Below are 15,591 nucleotides of genomic sequence, written 5' to 3'. Positions count from 1 at the left end.
GACAGTTAACTGAATATAGAAGCATTATTTACATTATAATAAAAAAAAGTGGAAATATATCTTGATATGTCTTAGTATTTTATGTTGTTGTGTAACTGCTTTGACTTGTCTGTCACTTGACGTCACTGTAAATGAGGGCAACCTTTCAAATGTAAATAAAGGTTTGAATGAATGCTTGAGTATCTAGACATGACTGTTGGCTACATCCTAAAAAACACAAAAACTATACATTTATTTATGCAACTCATTTATACTCATACATACACGTTTACCTATATACAAGCCTACCATAAACTTACATACAACAATGCATACTTAAAAAAATAGTATGCATGGCTGTAAAAAAAAACACAGTAAAAAGACAATAAAACAAATGAAAGTGAAATGTTTTGTTTCACCATAAAAGTTTGTCTCAGCAAGTTATATGAAAACTGGCCATGAACAGGTAGGACTTTACCTACAATGTTGGAAATAGTAGTTCTAAATATTAAGTGCATGAACCTTGAAGATCATTGTTTTGGAATTGTTTTAATAATATTTTGCTCTACACACTTTTCAAACCACTCGCAGGGTTAGCTAGTAAACTACAGTAGCCAGGTAGCTAACATGCTAGCTAGTCGGTACATTATGCTAATCAGACACAAATGCACACTGAGCATTTTCTATTTTCTCTGCCCTGTGGAATTGTTTTGTGAATTTGCTGCTTTAACATGTCCCATCTGTCCATGCAGGTATTTTATAAATTCAAGTATTGAAAATCTCAACTGCACAAATCATTATATAAATAAAATAGAATATTATATTGAGCTTGTAAAGAAGATCTAAAAGAATTAGACAAAAAACATCAATGTATAAAAGGCCAGACTTGGATATACATGAACTCTATAAAACCTTCAACTAAATTTCTAAAAGTCCCAGTTAGAGAAAATTTCCACGAGCAAAGGTCCCGAGCATCATAATGTCTAACTTGCGTTATGAATATATATATATATATATATATGAATATACGTCTGCACATAATCAACAACTGACAAATCTAATAAAGAAAGTTCAATTTAAAAACATTTTGACAATATTTATTGTCACTTAACATTGAACTATACAGATATATATAATAATGTAGATATGTATAAAGTTCTTCTCGGGCTGCATTTAAAAATAAAATTGAGAAAATAAATAAAATAGCTTTTGAAAAATTGTGCATCTTAAAATAAAGTGCTTAATCTTAGAAAAATACAATAAAGTGTAGCAGCAGCTTGAGTTTCCCTTTTTCTTTAACTGTTTCACATCTTGATTTAACTCTCAACCAATGTTAGAATAAATCAGTCTCAGCCAATGTTAGACACTTGAACAGTTTAACCCAGACTAGCACATCCTGGGTTAAACTGTTCTGATGATGCTGACAGGTGGCCTATTTGCTTTATTTTGTCACAAATCAAAATCATATTGGGCTCTGAGACTACTTGTTTTTCTGTGCCCTCAGTTCAGACTTGAGCGAGTTTGTTTGGTCAAAAACGTTGTGCTTTGTCTCATAGTGGCGTTTCACATCACCACTGTTAATGAGCACCACGGTCTCTGAGCATATGAGACGCTGGTGTTGTGCTCCAGTGTGAAGGATGAACATGAATGAGTCCATCCTGGGTTGAAAGCTCTGTTGACTTTTCTCTTCTTGGAGAGCGCCATGTGTAGTTATTTTTCTCTCTCTGTCTGCCGCTCACTCGTCTCTTTGTCTGTGTTTCTCTCTCTTTCTCCGTCTTCTCTTCCTGTATCTCTAACTCGTTTTTCCGTCTGTCACGCGCCTCTCTTCTGTCTGTATTCAGAGTCGCAATGTTTGCCGGTTGGAATGCACATATTTGATTGGCTGAGTAGCATCACGTGGGATGGCTTAACTCGCATGCAATTGGTCTGTGAGTTTCCTGAACCGCTAAACCAGTGCCGTAAAAACGAAAAAAGCTGCCCCGGTTAAAATAGAAGCGCCCTGTCAAAATTGAAAATCCCTTAATAATTTATTGATTATAGGTCCGGATAGGTCGGCGTCTGGGTCCGGACTCGGACCGCGGTCCGCCTGTTAGTGACCCCTGCTATAAAAGATGCTTAACATTCTTCTGCTGCTTCACAGTAAAAGCCTTACAGTGCACCTTCTTGCTTCTTGTCTTTTGTCAGATTCTGTGGGGCTCCAGGTTGTGATATATCGGTCCCAGAAAGTTCAGCCGAAAACAAAAATATGACATAAATGCAGCCTCTTTAACACTCATGTAGGTCAGATAATTTAGGGTCAGTGGCTTCAATAAAACAACATTTAAAGTAGCCTATTAAATGGTTTTCACATTATTATTACTATTAAAAACACAAAGTAGCACTTTGGTTTGGTTGAGTAAGAAGGATAATTCTAGGTTTCACGTGGATGTAAGGGAAGCTCTAAATCTTGTGTTAATCTGCTTGTGTGAACTACACTACAGAGAGACACATTTCTCCTTGGAGCGCTGAATGTAAAGAGTTTAAGTGTCCTCGACATTTAAATAGCAATGTGACATATAATATGACTCACCCAAGGCTATAAACTATAGGTATCGTCCATATTAGTTTTCAGAGTGTGATGTTGAGTGGCTCTTTTTTTTCTTAGTAGCAACTCGTGGACTCTTTAATCCACATAAGCTCATGATGCTTCTCTAAATCCATCCAATCTGTTGGGTGTCTATACTTAACAGCCCTACTCAACAAATCTGGGTCAATAGTTGGTCTGGTGAAGCTCCACAGAGCAACATTACCATTATTAGAACTTTAAAGAATCACATTGTTGAGGATGAAGATTTAGTCCAATTGTGATTCTGGTCCAGCGAACATACTCATGATGGAGCGGTGAGGTAGAATAAAAACACAACTGGACGAGAACTTGAAGAAGTGAGAAGATTTTGTTGAGAAAATGGAACTCCAAAACCAATTGGGCGATTGGAGCCGGTATTTCTGCAATCAGCCACCAGTGGAGTTAGATACGAGTCCAAAGCATCATCTTCTCTGCAATGAGTTGATAAGCAGCTCTGTAAGGATGGAGGACAATTCAGATCCATTCTGCAGGATCTGGACGGACGCTGAGCAAGAAAGAGTCAAGAATCGTAACAATCGGTCATTTGCCATGGACGCCAGAATAAGACTAGATCATTTAAAGTCAGGGTGTAATTCAACCTTGCCTTGCTGTGCCACGGATGGGACGTTGTACAACTATAACTGTCAAAAAGACAGTGACAGTGAAGACTCACAGGAAGAAGAGTCTGCTTTGGACTCGGTAGAGCTCCTTGAGGTAGAGGACAATGTGCAGGATGAAGAGAGCTGGTAGGTGCCATCAGACCTTCACTTATATTCTCTGAGACTGGGTGAGACACGTGAATACGGTAAAAATCTATAATAGATATCACAAAGATGGTGACTTACATCAAGAGATTTATTTACAAGCTTTCTAAAATGTTATGTTTAAATATGCAAATGAGGAATTATCAAATGCTAACTTTTGGTGAATTTAAGAGAAATCTTGAGACGCAAATAGACAAAGTTAGTAAAAAATAAACACCTAAATGTAAGCAAAATAGCCCAAACTCTTAAAAATGACCAGTTTAATAAAGGAACAACAATGTTCTTGCCTGTATTGCTTTGAATTAAATGTTAAGAAAAGACACAAACCCAGGTTTGATCTATTATCCATGTCACCATACACTTTAAAGACACGTCAGGGTGCTAGTGGCTCGTCGTGTTTGACATGAAAGCTCGTCAGAACAGGTCTGTCCTTTACATAGAGCAGGAGTGAGATAAGTTCATTGTGAATGAAGTATTCCTCACAGGTTATATGAGTCTCCAAACAAGCAGGAGTGTGTGGAGAGAAGTGAGTCTGCTCTCAGATGGTGTCGACACGTCCTGGATAATCCCAGTCCTGACATGGAGGCGGTATGTCGTTCGCTGATAAATAGGCTGAATCACAGTAAGCAAGCAACACAGACTCCCTCATTGTTCTGCAAATACTTTTGATATGTGATATATTTGGTTTACCTTATCCCCTCTTCCTGTATTGTCAGGATCAAGCAGTCACTTCTACAGACGTCCTGCAGTTTATCATCACAATGTGGGCTCCTCTACAGACAAAACATATTTCAGCACAACACACAGTATCTCAGACAGTTCAGGTAATATAATAATGAGAGCTTGAGGATCCAACTTCATTTAGAAATACACTTTATTCTTTAAAAAAACTGTCTTTAATTTGAGATATTTTATTAGCCCATGTTCTATGTGTATTAATCTGCACAGATAATAAGATGCGCATCTTCCATGACTCCATAACCACAAGTTACAGACTACAGGACATCACAGATGTCCACATCATGGCTCGTATACAGGAAGCCAGTGAGTACAGTGTTTTGAATATCTAGTGTACGCTGCATTTTCGATGAAGATTGGCTTGCGATAACCTCGGTCCATATTTTTCAGGTTTAAGACAGGCCTATGTTTCCACGCCTGCCAGGAGGAGAAGCCCTGAGCCACCAGTAATGTTTCTGTCTTATTTTAACACCAAAATATTGATGACTTCACTGCAGGAAATAAAACGGATGCTTCATCTTCCTCTTGTTGGCAGCTTGGTTGCTCGACGTCACTGAACTCTTCCACTCGCCAGTCACCAACATCACTAGCTAAGCAGGGCTGCCAAAGTCCAAAACTGGCCAGACTTCACCAGCAAGTCACCCAGTTTAAACTGCTGAAACTCGCTCAGAATCAAGGTACGCTCAGTGCAGTCTGACTGCTCCATACATTGATTGTTAACTTTCTGTACTTCAGTAGAAATAAAGATACTAAATCACTTCCAAACACAGGATATTAAATTAATTAATTAAGATTTTTTACAAACCGTAGTGTCTATTGATAAAGTTCACTTCCAATTTAGATTCTCTATAAATTAGCAGCAACTTGCAGTTGTGAGTGTGAACTATGATGATCCTGGTGTGTTATGCAGAAACATCCCCAGGCAGGACAAGGTCACCTCTGCGGACCAGCCTCCGCTCCCTCCAGGCTGTAAGGAACAGCAGAAGTTTAGACACAGACGACGGCCAATTTGCTGAGGAAATCACTTCCCCAGCATCAGGTTTGGATCTGTTTAATCGCATCAAAAAAATGAATGCATTTCATTATTAAACATGTTTTAATACCTTATATGTCTGTCTCAGCAGTCCAAATTAGTCCTAATTGGTGCTGGTCTCCGTCACTTTCTGCAGCGTCCGTGCACGACTCGTTGCACTCAGTGAGAGCCTCCTCGGACCAGCTGCTGAGGTCTCAGTCTCTCAGCCCCAGCAGAATCCCTCACCCTGCGAAGGGATACCTGTCTGTTCACGGACGTGTTTTTGCCTCACCTGACAGGTCGACCACCAAAGCTTGGGGCAGAAATGTGCCGTACACTCAATGGTGAACACCAGTGAATCCCTGATAGTAGCATAGTATGATGATAGATTTAAAACATTAAGACATTTATGTCAAATCTTGTATTTATTTACTTGTAAGCTTGCCTGCATAATTTATAACAATGTCGGGGACTAGCTAGTTACATGTAATGGAGTTACTAAATTAAATTACAAAGGAAATGTTATTGTAATCAGTTACAGACTAAATGCAATAAAATACAGTTACTAATCAAAATGTTGGTGATTACAAAGGGGTTACATCTGAATATATTATTTTCTGTGGAAAAGCTTATATGTAGAATATAAAATGTGATTATTATTATTATTAGATATAGATTTTGTTGCACTGTTCCGATCTTAATTCAAGATATATTAAAGAACTTTTAATAAATGTTTGCCAGTATCAGTGTTGAGTGCTGTTGTCACCCTGCTTGGTTTAAGTTAAAGTTTGAGGACTTTTCAGCTTTGTTGCCCAGTTTGAAAGATTTGTTATCAAAAAACAATCAGTTGTAGTAATAAGTTGCATTACTTTGATGAAGTAATTAAGATAGTTACATTACTTATTACATTTAACAGGGTAACTATCTGTGACCTATGACCTTTCCAAAGTAACCTTCACTGGATATAAACAGCTTTAGATTGTGAAGGAAGTAATGTCTTTATTAAAATCCTTTATATTGCGTGTTGCTCTGGGTGAAGACTGCGAGGTTTCCATCAGAGCAGCTGGGATCTGAGTCATCTTCATCTGAAACAGATTGTAGATTAAGAATGTGTCGCCGGCACTGTTCATACTACAAAGACATCCTGTGACATCCTGTGAAATAATGCTCTGTGCTGCAGCAATCATTATGTGTACCAGCATGCTGCATTGCAACTAATACCTAACATTCAACATATTGTGTTCGGATAGACGTACGAGCTCAATCTAAGGAACTAAAGGTTTATCAGCGTGGGTCACAGAAGTGATTTATGTACATTTGAATGTGGAAGTGGACACACACTTAATTCTAGTGCGGCTGATTGCAGAATAGGCGATTTTCTGCAGCGTTGTTGCAACAGGAAGTGTGCAGTTTGCTGTCATGTATAAGAATAAAACTGGTGGCCTCTGCACAAAAGGAAGTGTGCTCACTAACAAGAAATAGATGGAGGTGTGGTTTCTTCATAAAACACATTCAGCACATTCATTGCTTTGATCAGGAGAACATTTTGCTGATGTTTTTTTGTTGAAGACATCATGTAGTCAAACCAACGAAGGCAGTTTCCCAAACTCTTTATTCAAAGCTACCTCAAATACCCCTAAAGAGCAGTTTGAGAACTTGTTCCTTTAATAACCTACTGAGGTGATTAGTTAAGCTTCAAGATGTTTCTGTATAGTGCAGGTCTAATGTTGTAACTTCAAGGAAGGAACATTTCTCTTATTTTGTTTCAGCATGTCACCTGATGTCAAATGCTGTTTACATTGCTGCAGTTTTCAACCTTTCTTTCAAGTCATTTTTGTTCAGCTGTTTGATCTTGTGTCTGCTTTTTGTGCCTGAATGAGACACAACATACAGCAGGAATGACGTCATTGTACAGATGGTGAATTGGTTAATAAATCAGAGTGGGTTACATTACTTCTGTTCACACATGGGATAAAAACTAGTTGTATTCAATCCAGAATACTTTTGATACAGAGACGTATAATATACTAGCTGGCATTGAAGTACCATCTGCTGTTATATGCTTTTGAACATTTATTATGAACTTATCAAGTGACTGCAGCTGAGGTGGTCCGACTCAATGGTAGACAAGCTATTCTCAGGCCAGCAGGTATAATAACAGAGCTCTGGAGTGGGCTCACCTTAATGAAATGCAGCCCTTCATCACAGTATTACTTACATCTGTGCTTTTCTTGTGATGACATGTCAGAATGTCTGCCGTGATTTTCAACAACCGTTAATAAAGTCCTAACACCCAACCCAGTCATGTTGTAATGTTTAATCTTTCTTTTGTTGAGGTGCGGTGAGCCTTGTGGTTTGTTACCTCACCTGCACACAAAGCATCTGTTTGCTTTTCTGTATAAATACACCGAGCTCGTCACTAGTGGTGTGCGTTTTTTTAATTGAACATGTCACTATGGAAACTGAACTGCATAAACCTGCTCCTAACTGAATCCCTCAATCAAAAGGAATGTTAGCTTGAACCAGTTAAACTACTTTATTAAACCAAGCTCAATTAGTTTTGGTAATGGGAGTTAAAACTACCAGAATACTAAATACAGACTTCCTGTAATTTCAACTGAGGAAGAGGGAAATGTTTCATGATCTCTAACTGCAGCCCAAAGTCTGTTAGTAATATATGATTTAATATTGTTGTTAAAGAAAGAGCGGTCTGTTAACCTTCACTGTTCATTCTATTTTTTAATCAGGAAGTGTGATAGAAAAAGTAGAGTTTCTAAACTATTTGAGAGCGCAGGATATAAAGGAGTTAAAACAGTACAAAACAACTGTACACACACTTCCATGTCAAGATACATCATGGTTCATAATATTCATTCAACGTATAAAAGGCAAACTGAAATGTACAATGTACTGTAGGTGCAACAGAGCTAACAGTAGCGGAGGAATCTATAAACATTAACCATCATTTACAAAATAAGTATGAACACGTTCTCCTGGGAAATCTCCTTTTCTCCATTTCAAAACTGTGATTATAAACAATATTTTCTTCATACTGCGGATAAAAATATTTTTTTCTAACTAGTTCTCAGAGTCCAGGTCGCTGTCTCCCCCTATTGATCTGAATTCTTCACTCTCCTCGTCTTCACTGAGCTGGACCTTGGAGAGCACAGCTGGGCCTCTCCTCCGTGCTTCATCTTCTTCATCTTCTTCCTCCTCTTCGCTGATGCCGTACTCTTCTCCGTTTCCCATGCCAGACGGCTGCATCTGACTCCGGCTCTCTGTCTCCTCATAGCTGCCGTAACTGAGACAGAAGAGAGGGAAGTCACACGGGACGCCAATAAGTGTTTTAAGTTAGAACCCTTAAGACCTTTGTGAAATCAAACTCTGTTTTTGAAACTATTTATGGATATCATTCTTATAGCCATTCAATGTATTTACATTCTGTAATTACATCTCTATATATTAGTTGTATTGTTAGTGGCAGAGTCACAGTTTAAAAGATGAAAAAATGTATCTAAGTGTTTACTTTCCCTGGAGAAAACTTCCCTAAATGTTACAGACAATCATTTAAGCATCTTCTTAGAGTATTATTGGCTCCCGGGTCAGTCGTACCTGACATTGCTGTCTTCCATGTGAGGCACATCAGGCCCGTCCACTTCATATGACATCATGCTCTCTTCCTGCTCCATCCCCATGCGGGCCGTCTCTTGAGCTCTCTGTGGAGGTGCAGGTCGCACATCCAGCTCTCTGTCAGAGTCGCTACCGCTCTCTGACAGCTGTATGGCTGGAGGGGACACGCAATGCATCAGGTCAAATGTCACACACACGCACGAGCACAACACAAAAGGCTGCACATGATATTCAGAGCGGACTGGTTGATGATTAATACTGTATCAACTAATAATATTCATAAAATTCATAATCTATTTTGTTTGAAGAGTATATAATTCTCAATTAAAAATATCACATAATCAGAACATAAATATATACATTTAATAATTTATGTATGTAATCTATATATATATATATATATATAGATTACATATATATATATATATATAGATTACATACATATACATATATATATATATATATATATATATATATATATATATATATATATATATATATAGATTACATACATATACATATATATATATATATATATATATATATATATATATATATATATATATATATATCTCTATCTATATATCTATATCTATCTATCTATCTCTCTATATATATATATATAGATATATATCTATATCTATATCTATATCTATCTATATATATCTATATCTATATCTATATCTATATATATATAAAATTGTCTATTCTTTGGTGTAGGAAATCTTCTGCTGCCGCCCCGGCACTGCATGTGAACTTACAGGAGAAGGGGTTGTCGCCCTCCTCTTCGCTGGCATCGTCTTCTCCGTCAGACATGAGCAGGTCCTGGTACAGCACACTAGCTTGGGCTGGGCGGATGGATAGTCTGTCGAATTCCTCCTCCTCCTCCTCTTCCTCTTGGTCGTGCATCTGTCTGCGAGGCGGCAGCAACATGTCCTCTTCATCATCGTCGTCCTCTAGATCTCCGTCTGCGTCCTCTGCCTAAAAAGACAGGACAGACAAATTCATTATAAATAAATGCCTAAAAAGTAAGCAAGCTGTAAGTAAATGTACAAGTAACTAAAATAGCAAACCAAAAACAATAAATAATTGAAAAGAGTACATATAAAAAGTAGAAAGAAGTTTTGAGAACTTTCTGTCTGGCGCAGGAAAAAGAAAAGAAAAAGTGCGGAAAGAAATAGATTTTACAATTCTCAGTGTGAAAATATTACCCCGTTTCAACTCAACCAGGCCATGCAACTACAACTTTAAAGATAGGAGAATGGTGTGTATCTACTTAAAGTTTGTTAAATGAGACTTTTAGGCCACAGCAAAGGCACAAACTAAATTAAAGTGATTATGATGTAGTTACTAGCATAAATTAGTAATTGTACTGGGAGGCAAGAGGTACATTTTCATTTGTATATAAATATACAGCAGGGGTGACCTCATATAAACTACATAATCTGTCAATAACTCTGTCTTTCTTACAGGAGCAGGAGTTTTGGGTTTGCCATCATCTTCCTCCTCAAAGCCTTCAATGTCCACATCTGACTCTTCCTCCCCGGGTCTTCTGCCGTGGCGACCCTAAGGGGCAGGATGATAAAAGTCTAGTGAGATCTCTTGTCAAAAGACAGAGCCAAGAAGTAAAATAACTACACTAATTTTATGCTGTGATGTTATCTGTAATGTTCTGGTGTGGAAGACAACTTTAACGGGTACAACAAAAGCCTGCAATCAAGCTGGTTGCTCTGAGGATAGTTTGAGGAGAGGTGGCATGTGGTTGCGAGCCTGATTTCTGTCTCTCTCCATACCTGCCCCCCTCTCTTCTCTGGAGCAACCACTAGAGGTCCCTCAGAGAAAAGGCTTCTGGTCTCTCTGGGCAGACTCCCTGAAGCCCCGCTGTCAAACAGATCAGCAGGCTGGCCAGCACCACACAGAGCGGCACACACAAAGGGAGAGACAGGACATGACGGCAGGAGCGAAGGAGAAAAACAGGGTGGGAGAAAGGAGACACTACAGTAAGGAAACTAGATTGTAGAGTGAAAACGTGAAAGTCTGGAAAGGAGAGTTAGTGCAGAGAACGAGTGAAGAAATACAAGGGCTAGGAGAACTACAAGGAGTGGCAAGGAGACTAATGCACAAAGAAAAGTTTACACATAGCTGGAGGCCTTAAGTCAAAGAAGCAAGATACCAAGGAAACCACCATTTACCAAGCTAGTAAATAAAAACTGAGCTGCTCTCCTACCTGCGGTGTGTATGGCCCGGGCGTCATTGGGTCCAGACACTCCAGGTCTGCTGCGTCCAGAGCTGCCTCTTTAGCTGTAGAGATGTCCTTCTCCAACTGGGTCAAGTGCTCATCATACTGGAGGCACAAAAACAAGTATTACAATACTGATTAATGTTTTTCCTGCTCATAGAAATACATGTTGCCATCGTCTGAATCAAATCCAAGCAATTCAGTTGTTTGGTCTGCTAGAGGATAATACACAGAAAGAAAAACTTGTGTACACGAATAATTGTATTATTATAACGGCCAAATTCCATATTCATTAATGTAAATTCACCGGTAAGAAACCATGCTTAGTTGACTTTAGCAATGAGTTCAAACAATACATTATTTAAATTATTAATTAAAACCGTAACACATTTTATAAAGATTTTTACCCCCCTCAGCGTTTTACTTTTGTACATGTTATGAACTCCTAAGATGTCTTTAGAGAGACAGACATCAATGGCTCGTCTCTGGAAGTTCAACCCACTGTGTTTTACACTATGTCAATATTGCATATGATTTCTTAACCTACTATATACAATAATAGGGTGTGTGGAAAAACAGTAGGGATAACTATTCATTAGATGCAAAAGGTTTTTATAAATATGAAAACCTTTTGCATTGTTCTCAGCGTTGCTTTGCAGCTGTTCTGATCATATGGTGAAGCCCAGCCCAATTAACTCACTGCATAAACACTAACATGACCCTTCCCCCCTTCCATTAAAAGGGCAAACTAAAATGCAAAGACTCAACATACCTCTGCCAAGGTTTGCTTGCACACGTTGACAATATCCAAGGCTGTCCTAGTATAAGGACTTTCTGGGCCTGTGAAATACACACAGAGAGAAATGGTGCTTCATACAACATCTTTATTAAACTAAAGAACCTTAAGTTAAGTGACCGACCTCAGAGGTCATAACAACAGTGATGTTAACACAATTACCATTGTACTTGATACTGTTGCCGTGGATGAGACTGACATCTGATAGGAACACATCTCGGTTCTGGTATTTGTGTTTGGAGATGTACTGTTGAACCATGAAATACAAACACACAGAGGGGGCACAGTTCCTGTTACATTTATCTGTACTCCTGATATAAGAAATATAAAATGTGTCTGAAGGTTGACACCTTGTTTGACTCACCTTGCGGATGCTCTCCAGATCCATGGGGCTTACGATCACTTTATAATAATCGGGCACAAACTTTTTGTTGACAGGATGGTGAAACGGCCATGACTAAAGTGAAGGGAGGAGTTAAGAGATGAGATCATTAACTCATTCTGCATGTGAACTGATCAGCGCTCTCACATTGACCAAGGTAAAAGAAACTCACGTCCGGAACCATCATCATCTTCTGGGTCACAATGTTGTCCAGGATGAAGGAGAAGGCCACTTGATCATCATCATCCAGCAACGGGTTGATGGCTTTCTCCAGCCTCACCAGCCTGTCCTCCTTCTGCGCACACACACACACGCGCATACATAGAGAGGTTTCATGGCTAATGTGAAAATTGACAAAAGGGCAGGACGACAAAACATTTACATTAACGCTCACCTCTTTCAGTTTAGCATCGCACAGGTCCAGCATCGACTGTGCTACCTGAGTTATAGGATGTTTTGCGCCTGGTGGAACAAAAACAGAGAGCCGCCTTAACACTTCGATGTGGGTTAGAATTGAAAGTCTAGCTTGAGGACTTGAGTCTGCTTTTAAGAGAGCTGGTTAAACACGTTTCTTTGAACTTTACCGTTGTAGGTGGCGCTGTTTTTGACGACAACTTCCACTGCTTCACGGAACTCCTCCCTCGATGGGTACAGTCGCTTACGTACGTTCTCCCTCAACGTCTGCAGGTCCATGGGCCGTGTGATGATCTTATAATAGTCCTTCACAACCTTGGCATTCACTGGTGTGTGGAATGGATACGTCTACATAGAAGAGGCAGAAGAAGTAAAGATGAGACAGTAAAGCAGTAGGAGGTGAATGGGAATTACATGCATACTATTATTCCAAATATGACAATATTTAATATTCAATGAAATAACAGAACTGCAGATCTTACGTTGGGGTGATCCCGCATGTCATTGATGATGCTCTCTAGCACAGAAGACAAGGTCACCATGGGGTCAGTGCGTCTGCGGTGGATGGCCTTGTGTGGTTTCTGTGAAGGTTACAAAACAAAAACAGTGTAAAATAACAGCTAAAGGGACTCACTCAGTTCAAAATGTGTTGGAACAAAGCTGTAAAACATTGCTTACATTGAGGTAGTCACAGTGTACGGCATTGCCTACGCGTCTCTTCTTCTTTGGTGGGAGCTGTTGCTTGGGGAACTTGAGCACTAAAGACTTTCTGCGCACCTCATCAGCACTGTAGGAGAAAACATTGTGAGGAACTGCAGGGCGTAGACCATTGACCCAAATTTATAAAATGCTGCAGTAATTTGTAAGTGGAAGAATATTGCAGCACGTGCAAAAATCTTTCCAATGGTAAGAGAGGAGGAACGAGGATAATCTATTACCTCTCAATGAGCTGTTTGCCCAGCACGATCTTGGTGCCCTCCACCTTGATCAGTTCCTCGTTGTCGTTGTGGATGACGGTCTTTTCCAGTTCCTCCTCCTGCTCCTCTGTCATGGCAACTGGGTTCGAAGGTGGGGCGTTGGTCTGATAGTACAGCGGGCAGAACTTGTTGGTCCTCATGTGTCCAATAGCTCCACATGCTCCGCACTTTAACTAGGGAAAAGAGGCAAACACAACAAAATACTACAAATGTACTTAATATCTACACCAATACAAGCCATAGTTTGCATTAAGCTGGCTACCAAATATGTGGTGAGGAAAAGGAAAGTGAAAGAGAATAGTAATGAATCGGTTTGCTTACTTTGACCTTGAGGTCGGGCCTCTCTTTGATCTTCTTGGCCTTCTTCTCTGGAGGTCCCTTGATCTTGTCTTTCTCTTGGTTTCTCTTCAGCCTCCTCAGCTGCTCCTGAATACGCCGGCGCTCCTTCCTCATCTCTTCTCTGTGCTGCTCATCGAAGAGGGCAAACTTTTTTCTGCAACCACAAAGATACACAATAATGGCCATTTTACATTCACTGGTACAGTTGGGACGATAAAATGGGCATTTCATATAAGCTCTTCGGCTTTCCCCTTGATGAGCTCCGTTCATCTCCACTATGGAGAACACAGCTGACCTGCTGGTGAACTGTATGATTTGATATGAATGCAAAACATGATGTAGGCGTGTCGTTATATAATGGTATGGATGATAACTGTGATATAAAAAGATAAATAATGAAACATTGATACACATATGATAATATTGTGTAAATAATCCAGACTCTACAGTTACAGACTCTCTCTCCACCGCCTAACACCCGTATTTTGAGTGAAATTAATTTGACAAAAGATAGACAAAACTCACAATAAATAAAGATGAAAGTGAAACGATAATATTGTTATCGTGACTTATTTTGGCCGCGATAACTGTGTAGTGAAAATCTGACATTGTGACAGCCCTAACAAAATGCAAATGTATGTTGTGTGCAGCTCTCAAAACTAATTTGCATGCTAATGATCAAAGTTTTATTAAAAGTTGCAGAGCTATGTGTGAACATTATAATGGCTTCATTTTGTTTTATACACTGCTAAATAAAGAGCAGACTTTTCAAAATAGTTTTTTTGTAACTCGAACATCATCATAGCACCAAGCGATACAGAATAATCTCAGCTTGGCACGGTGCCGTGGTTAACAGACCCACTGTGAGACGAGACAGCTCATATGATTAGTGAGACTCACATGAAATCATCATCCTTGGTGGTTCTGATCCTGGTGTAGGCGTCGATGACGGAAGCCTTGCGTACTGTCTCGCAGCGAACATATTCCTTGCCGTCCTCATCCCTGAAGGTGCGATAGATCTTGAGTCGCCGCCCTGTGGCCGAGGAGTTTAGGCTGGTGACGGAGGACGTGTCATCGTCCTTGTGGGAGCCGGTGGATAAGGAGCTGGCTAAAGAGTGAAGGGGAGTAAAGCTTACCGTTAGAGACACAAACCTTACACAGCTCATACATGTCCTCAGGGCAACAGCTCACTTTCAGAAACACACTCACACAAGCCTTTGCGTCGCTCCTTGCGTCCCTTGTGGTCACGATCGCTCTCTTCGCCCATCAGCATCCTCTGCAGCTCCTTCCTCTCCTGCTCCTCCCTCTCGCGGGAAAGCTGGGAGCTGGTCTTTTTGTTCTGCAGCATGTTCTCGATGTTCTTCCCCATCTCCTCAAAGTCACTGTCCTCCGCTGAGCTGCTGTCTGTGTCTGTGGAGAGCACCTCTGTCGACTCCAACACTCTGTTGGGGGGGGTAACGTAAGAAAAGACTCAAAGTTTGCTCGGAGAGAATCCTGAATGACACATAAAACCCTAAATAAGAGTCTCACTTGTTCTGCAGGTCAAAGATCCTCTGGCACTCTTCCTTGTAGCGCTCCTGATGTTCCGCAACGGAGAAACGAGAGCCTCTGGCAAACTTGCTCATGGGACCCTCGCCTGAACGCGCCTGCTCTGTGGACATGGTTCTCACCACGTCAATCACCTCCCAGCGGGAGAGCTTCTTGATCTAACACACA

At 40.0% G+C, this 15,591-nt stretch overlaps 2 protein-coding genes across 2 annotated transcripts in view; one reads left to right on the top strand and one right to left on the bottom strand.

Moving 5' to 3' along the window:
* The first annotated feature begins 2,923 nt into the window (after positions 1-2,923).
* On the top strand, positions 2,924-5,687 carry LOC115019353 (SLAIN motif-containing protein-like). The gene is made up of 8 exons (XM_029448874.1): positions 2,924-3,330; positions 3,822-3,970; positions 4,065-4,172; positions 4,297-4,392; positions 4,477-4,532; positions 4,622-4,763; positions 4,997-5,125; positions 5,256-5,687. The coding sequence occupies exons 1-8, from the start codon at positions 2,924-2,926 to the stop codon at positions 5,444-5,446; spliced, it is 1,278 nt and encodes a 425-aa protein (XP_029304734.1). The 3' UTR covers positions 5,447-5,687.
* A 2,074-nt stretch (positions 5,688-7,761) lies between these two features.
* taf1 (TAF1 RNA polymerase II, TATA box binding protein (TBP)-associated factor) overlaps positions 7,762-15,591 on the bottom strand; it is a 17,722-nt gene continuing 9,892 nt past the window's right edge. Inside the window, exons 23-41 of the mRNA XM_029448217.1 lie at positions 15,406-15,581; positions 15,085-15,317; positions 14,776-14,983; positions 13,858-14,029; positions 13,498-13,709; positions 13,238-13,346; positions 13,042-13,140; positions 12,730-12,907; positions 12,540-12,607; positions 12,318-12,440; positions 12,128-12,220; positions 11,926-12,010; positions 11,740-11,807; positions 10,956-11,072; positions 10,522-10,629; positions 10,199-10,294; positions 9,490-9,709; positions 8,711-8,882; positions 7,762-8,399 (exon numbers count right to left, since the gene is read on the bottom strand). Of these exons, the coding sequence (XP_029304077.1) occupies positions 8,177-8,399; positions 8,711-8,882; positions 9,490-9,709; positions 10,199-10,294; positions 10,522-10,629; positions 10,956-11,072; positions 11,740-11,807; positions 11,926-12,010; positions 12,128-12,220; positions 12,318-12,440; positions 12,540-12,607; positions 12,730-12,907; positions 13,042-13,140; positions 13,238-13,346; positions 13,498-13,709; positions 13,858-14,029; positions 14,776-14,983; positions 15,085-15,317; positions 15,406-15,581 (2,760 nt within the window). The 3' untranslated portion in view covers positions 7,762-8,176. The remainder of the gene's footprint in view (positions 8,400-8,710; positions 8,883-9,489; positions 9,710-10,198; positions 10,295-10,521; positions 10,630-10,955; positions 11,073-11,739; positions 11,808-11,925; positions 12,011-12,127; positions 12,221-12,317; positions 12,441-12,539; positions 12,608-12,729; positions 12,908-13,041; positions 13,141-13,237; positions 13,347-13,497; positions 13,710-13,857; positions 14,030-14,775; positions 14,984-15,084; positions 15,318-15,405; positions 15,582-15,591) is intronic.

The sequence above is a fragment of the Cottoperca gobio genome, chromosome 14 (assembly GCF_900634415.1).
Source record: "Cottoperca gobio chromosome 14, fCotGob3.1, whole genome shotgun sequence".
Taxonomy (NCBI): domain Eukaryota; kingdom Metazoa; phylum Chordata; class Actinopteri; order Perciformes; family Bovichtidae; genus Cottoperca; species Cottoperca gobio.
Note: the sequence above shows the minus strand (reverse complement) of the source record. Positions and strands in the feature narration are given on the sequence as shown.

Coding starts and splice junctions, on each gene's coding strand:
- LOC115019353 (XM_029448874.1), top strand. CDS start 2,924: ATGGAACTCCAAAACCAATTGGGCGATTGGAGCCGGTATTTCTGCAAT. Junction 4,393..4,476: donor GGCTCGTATACAGGAAGCCA/GTGAGTACAGTG, acceptor CATATTTTTCAG/GTTTAAGACAGGCCTATGTT. Junction 5,126..5,255: donor AATCACTTCCCCAGCATCAG/GTTTGGATCTGT, acceptor CACTTTCTGCAG/CGTCCGTGCACGACTCGTTG.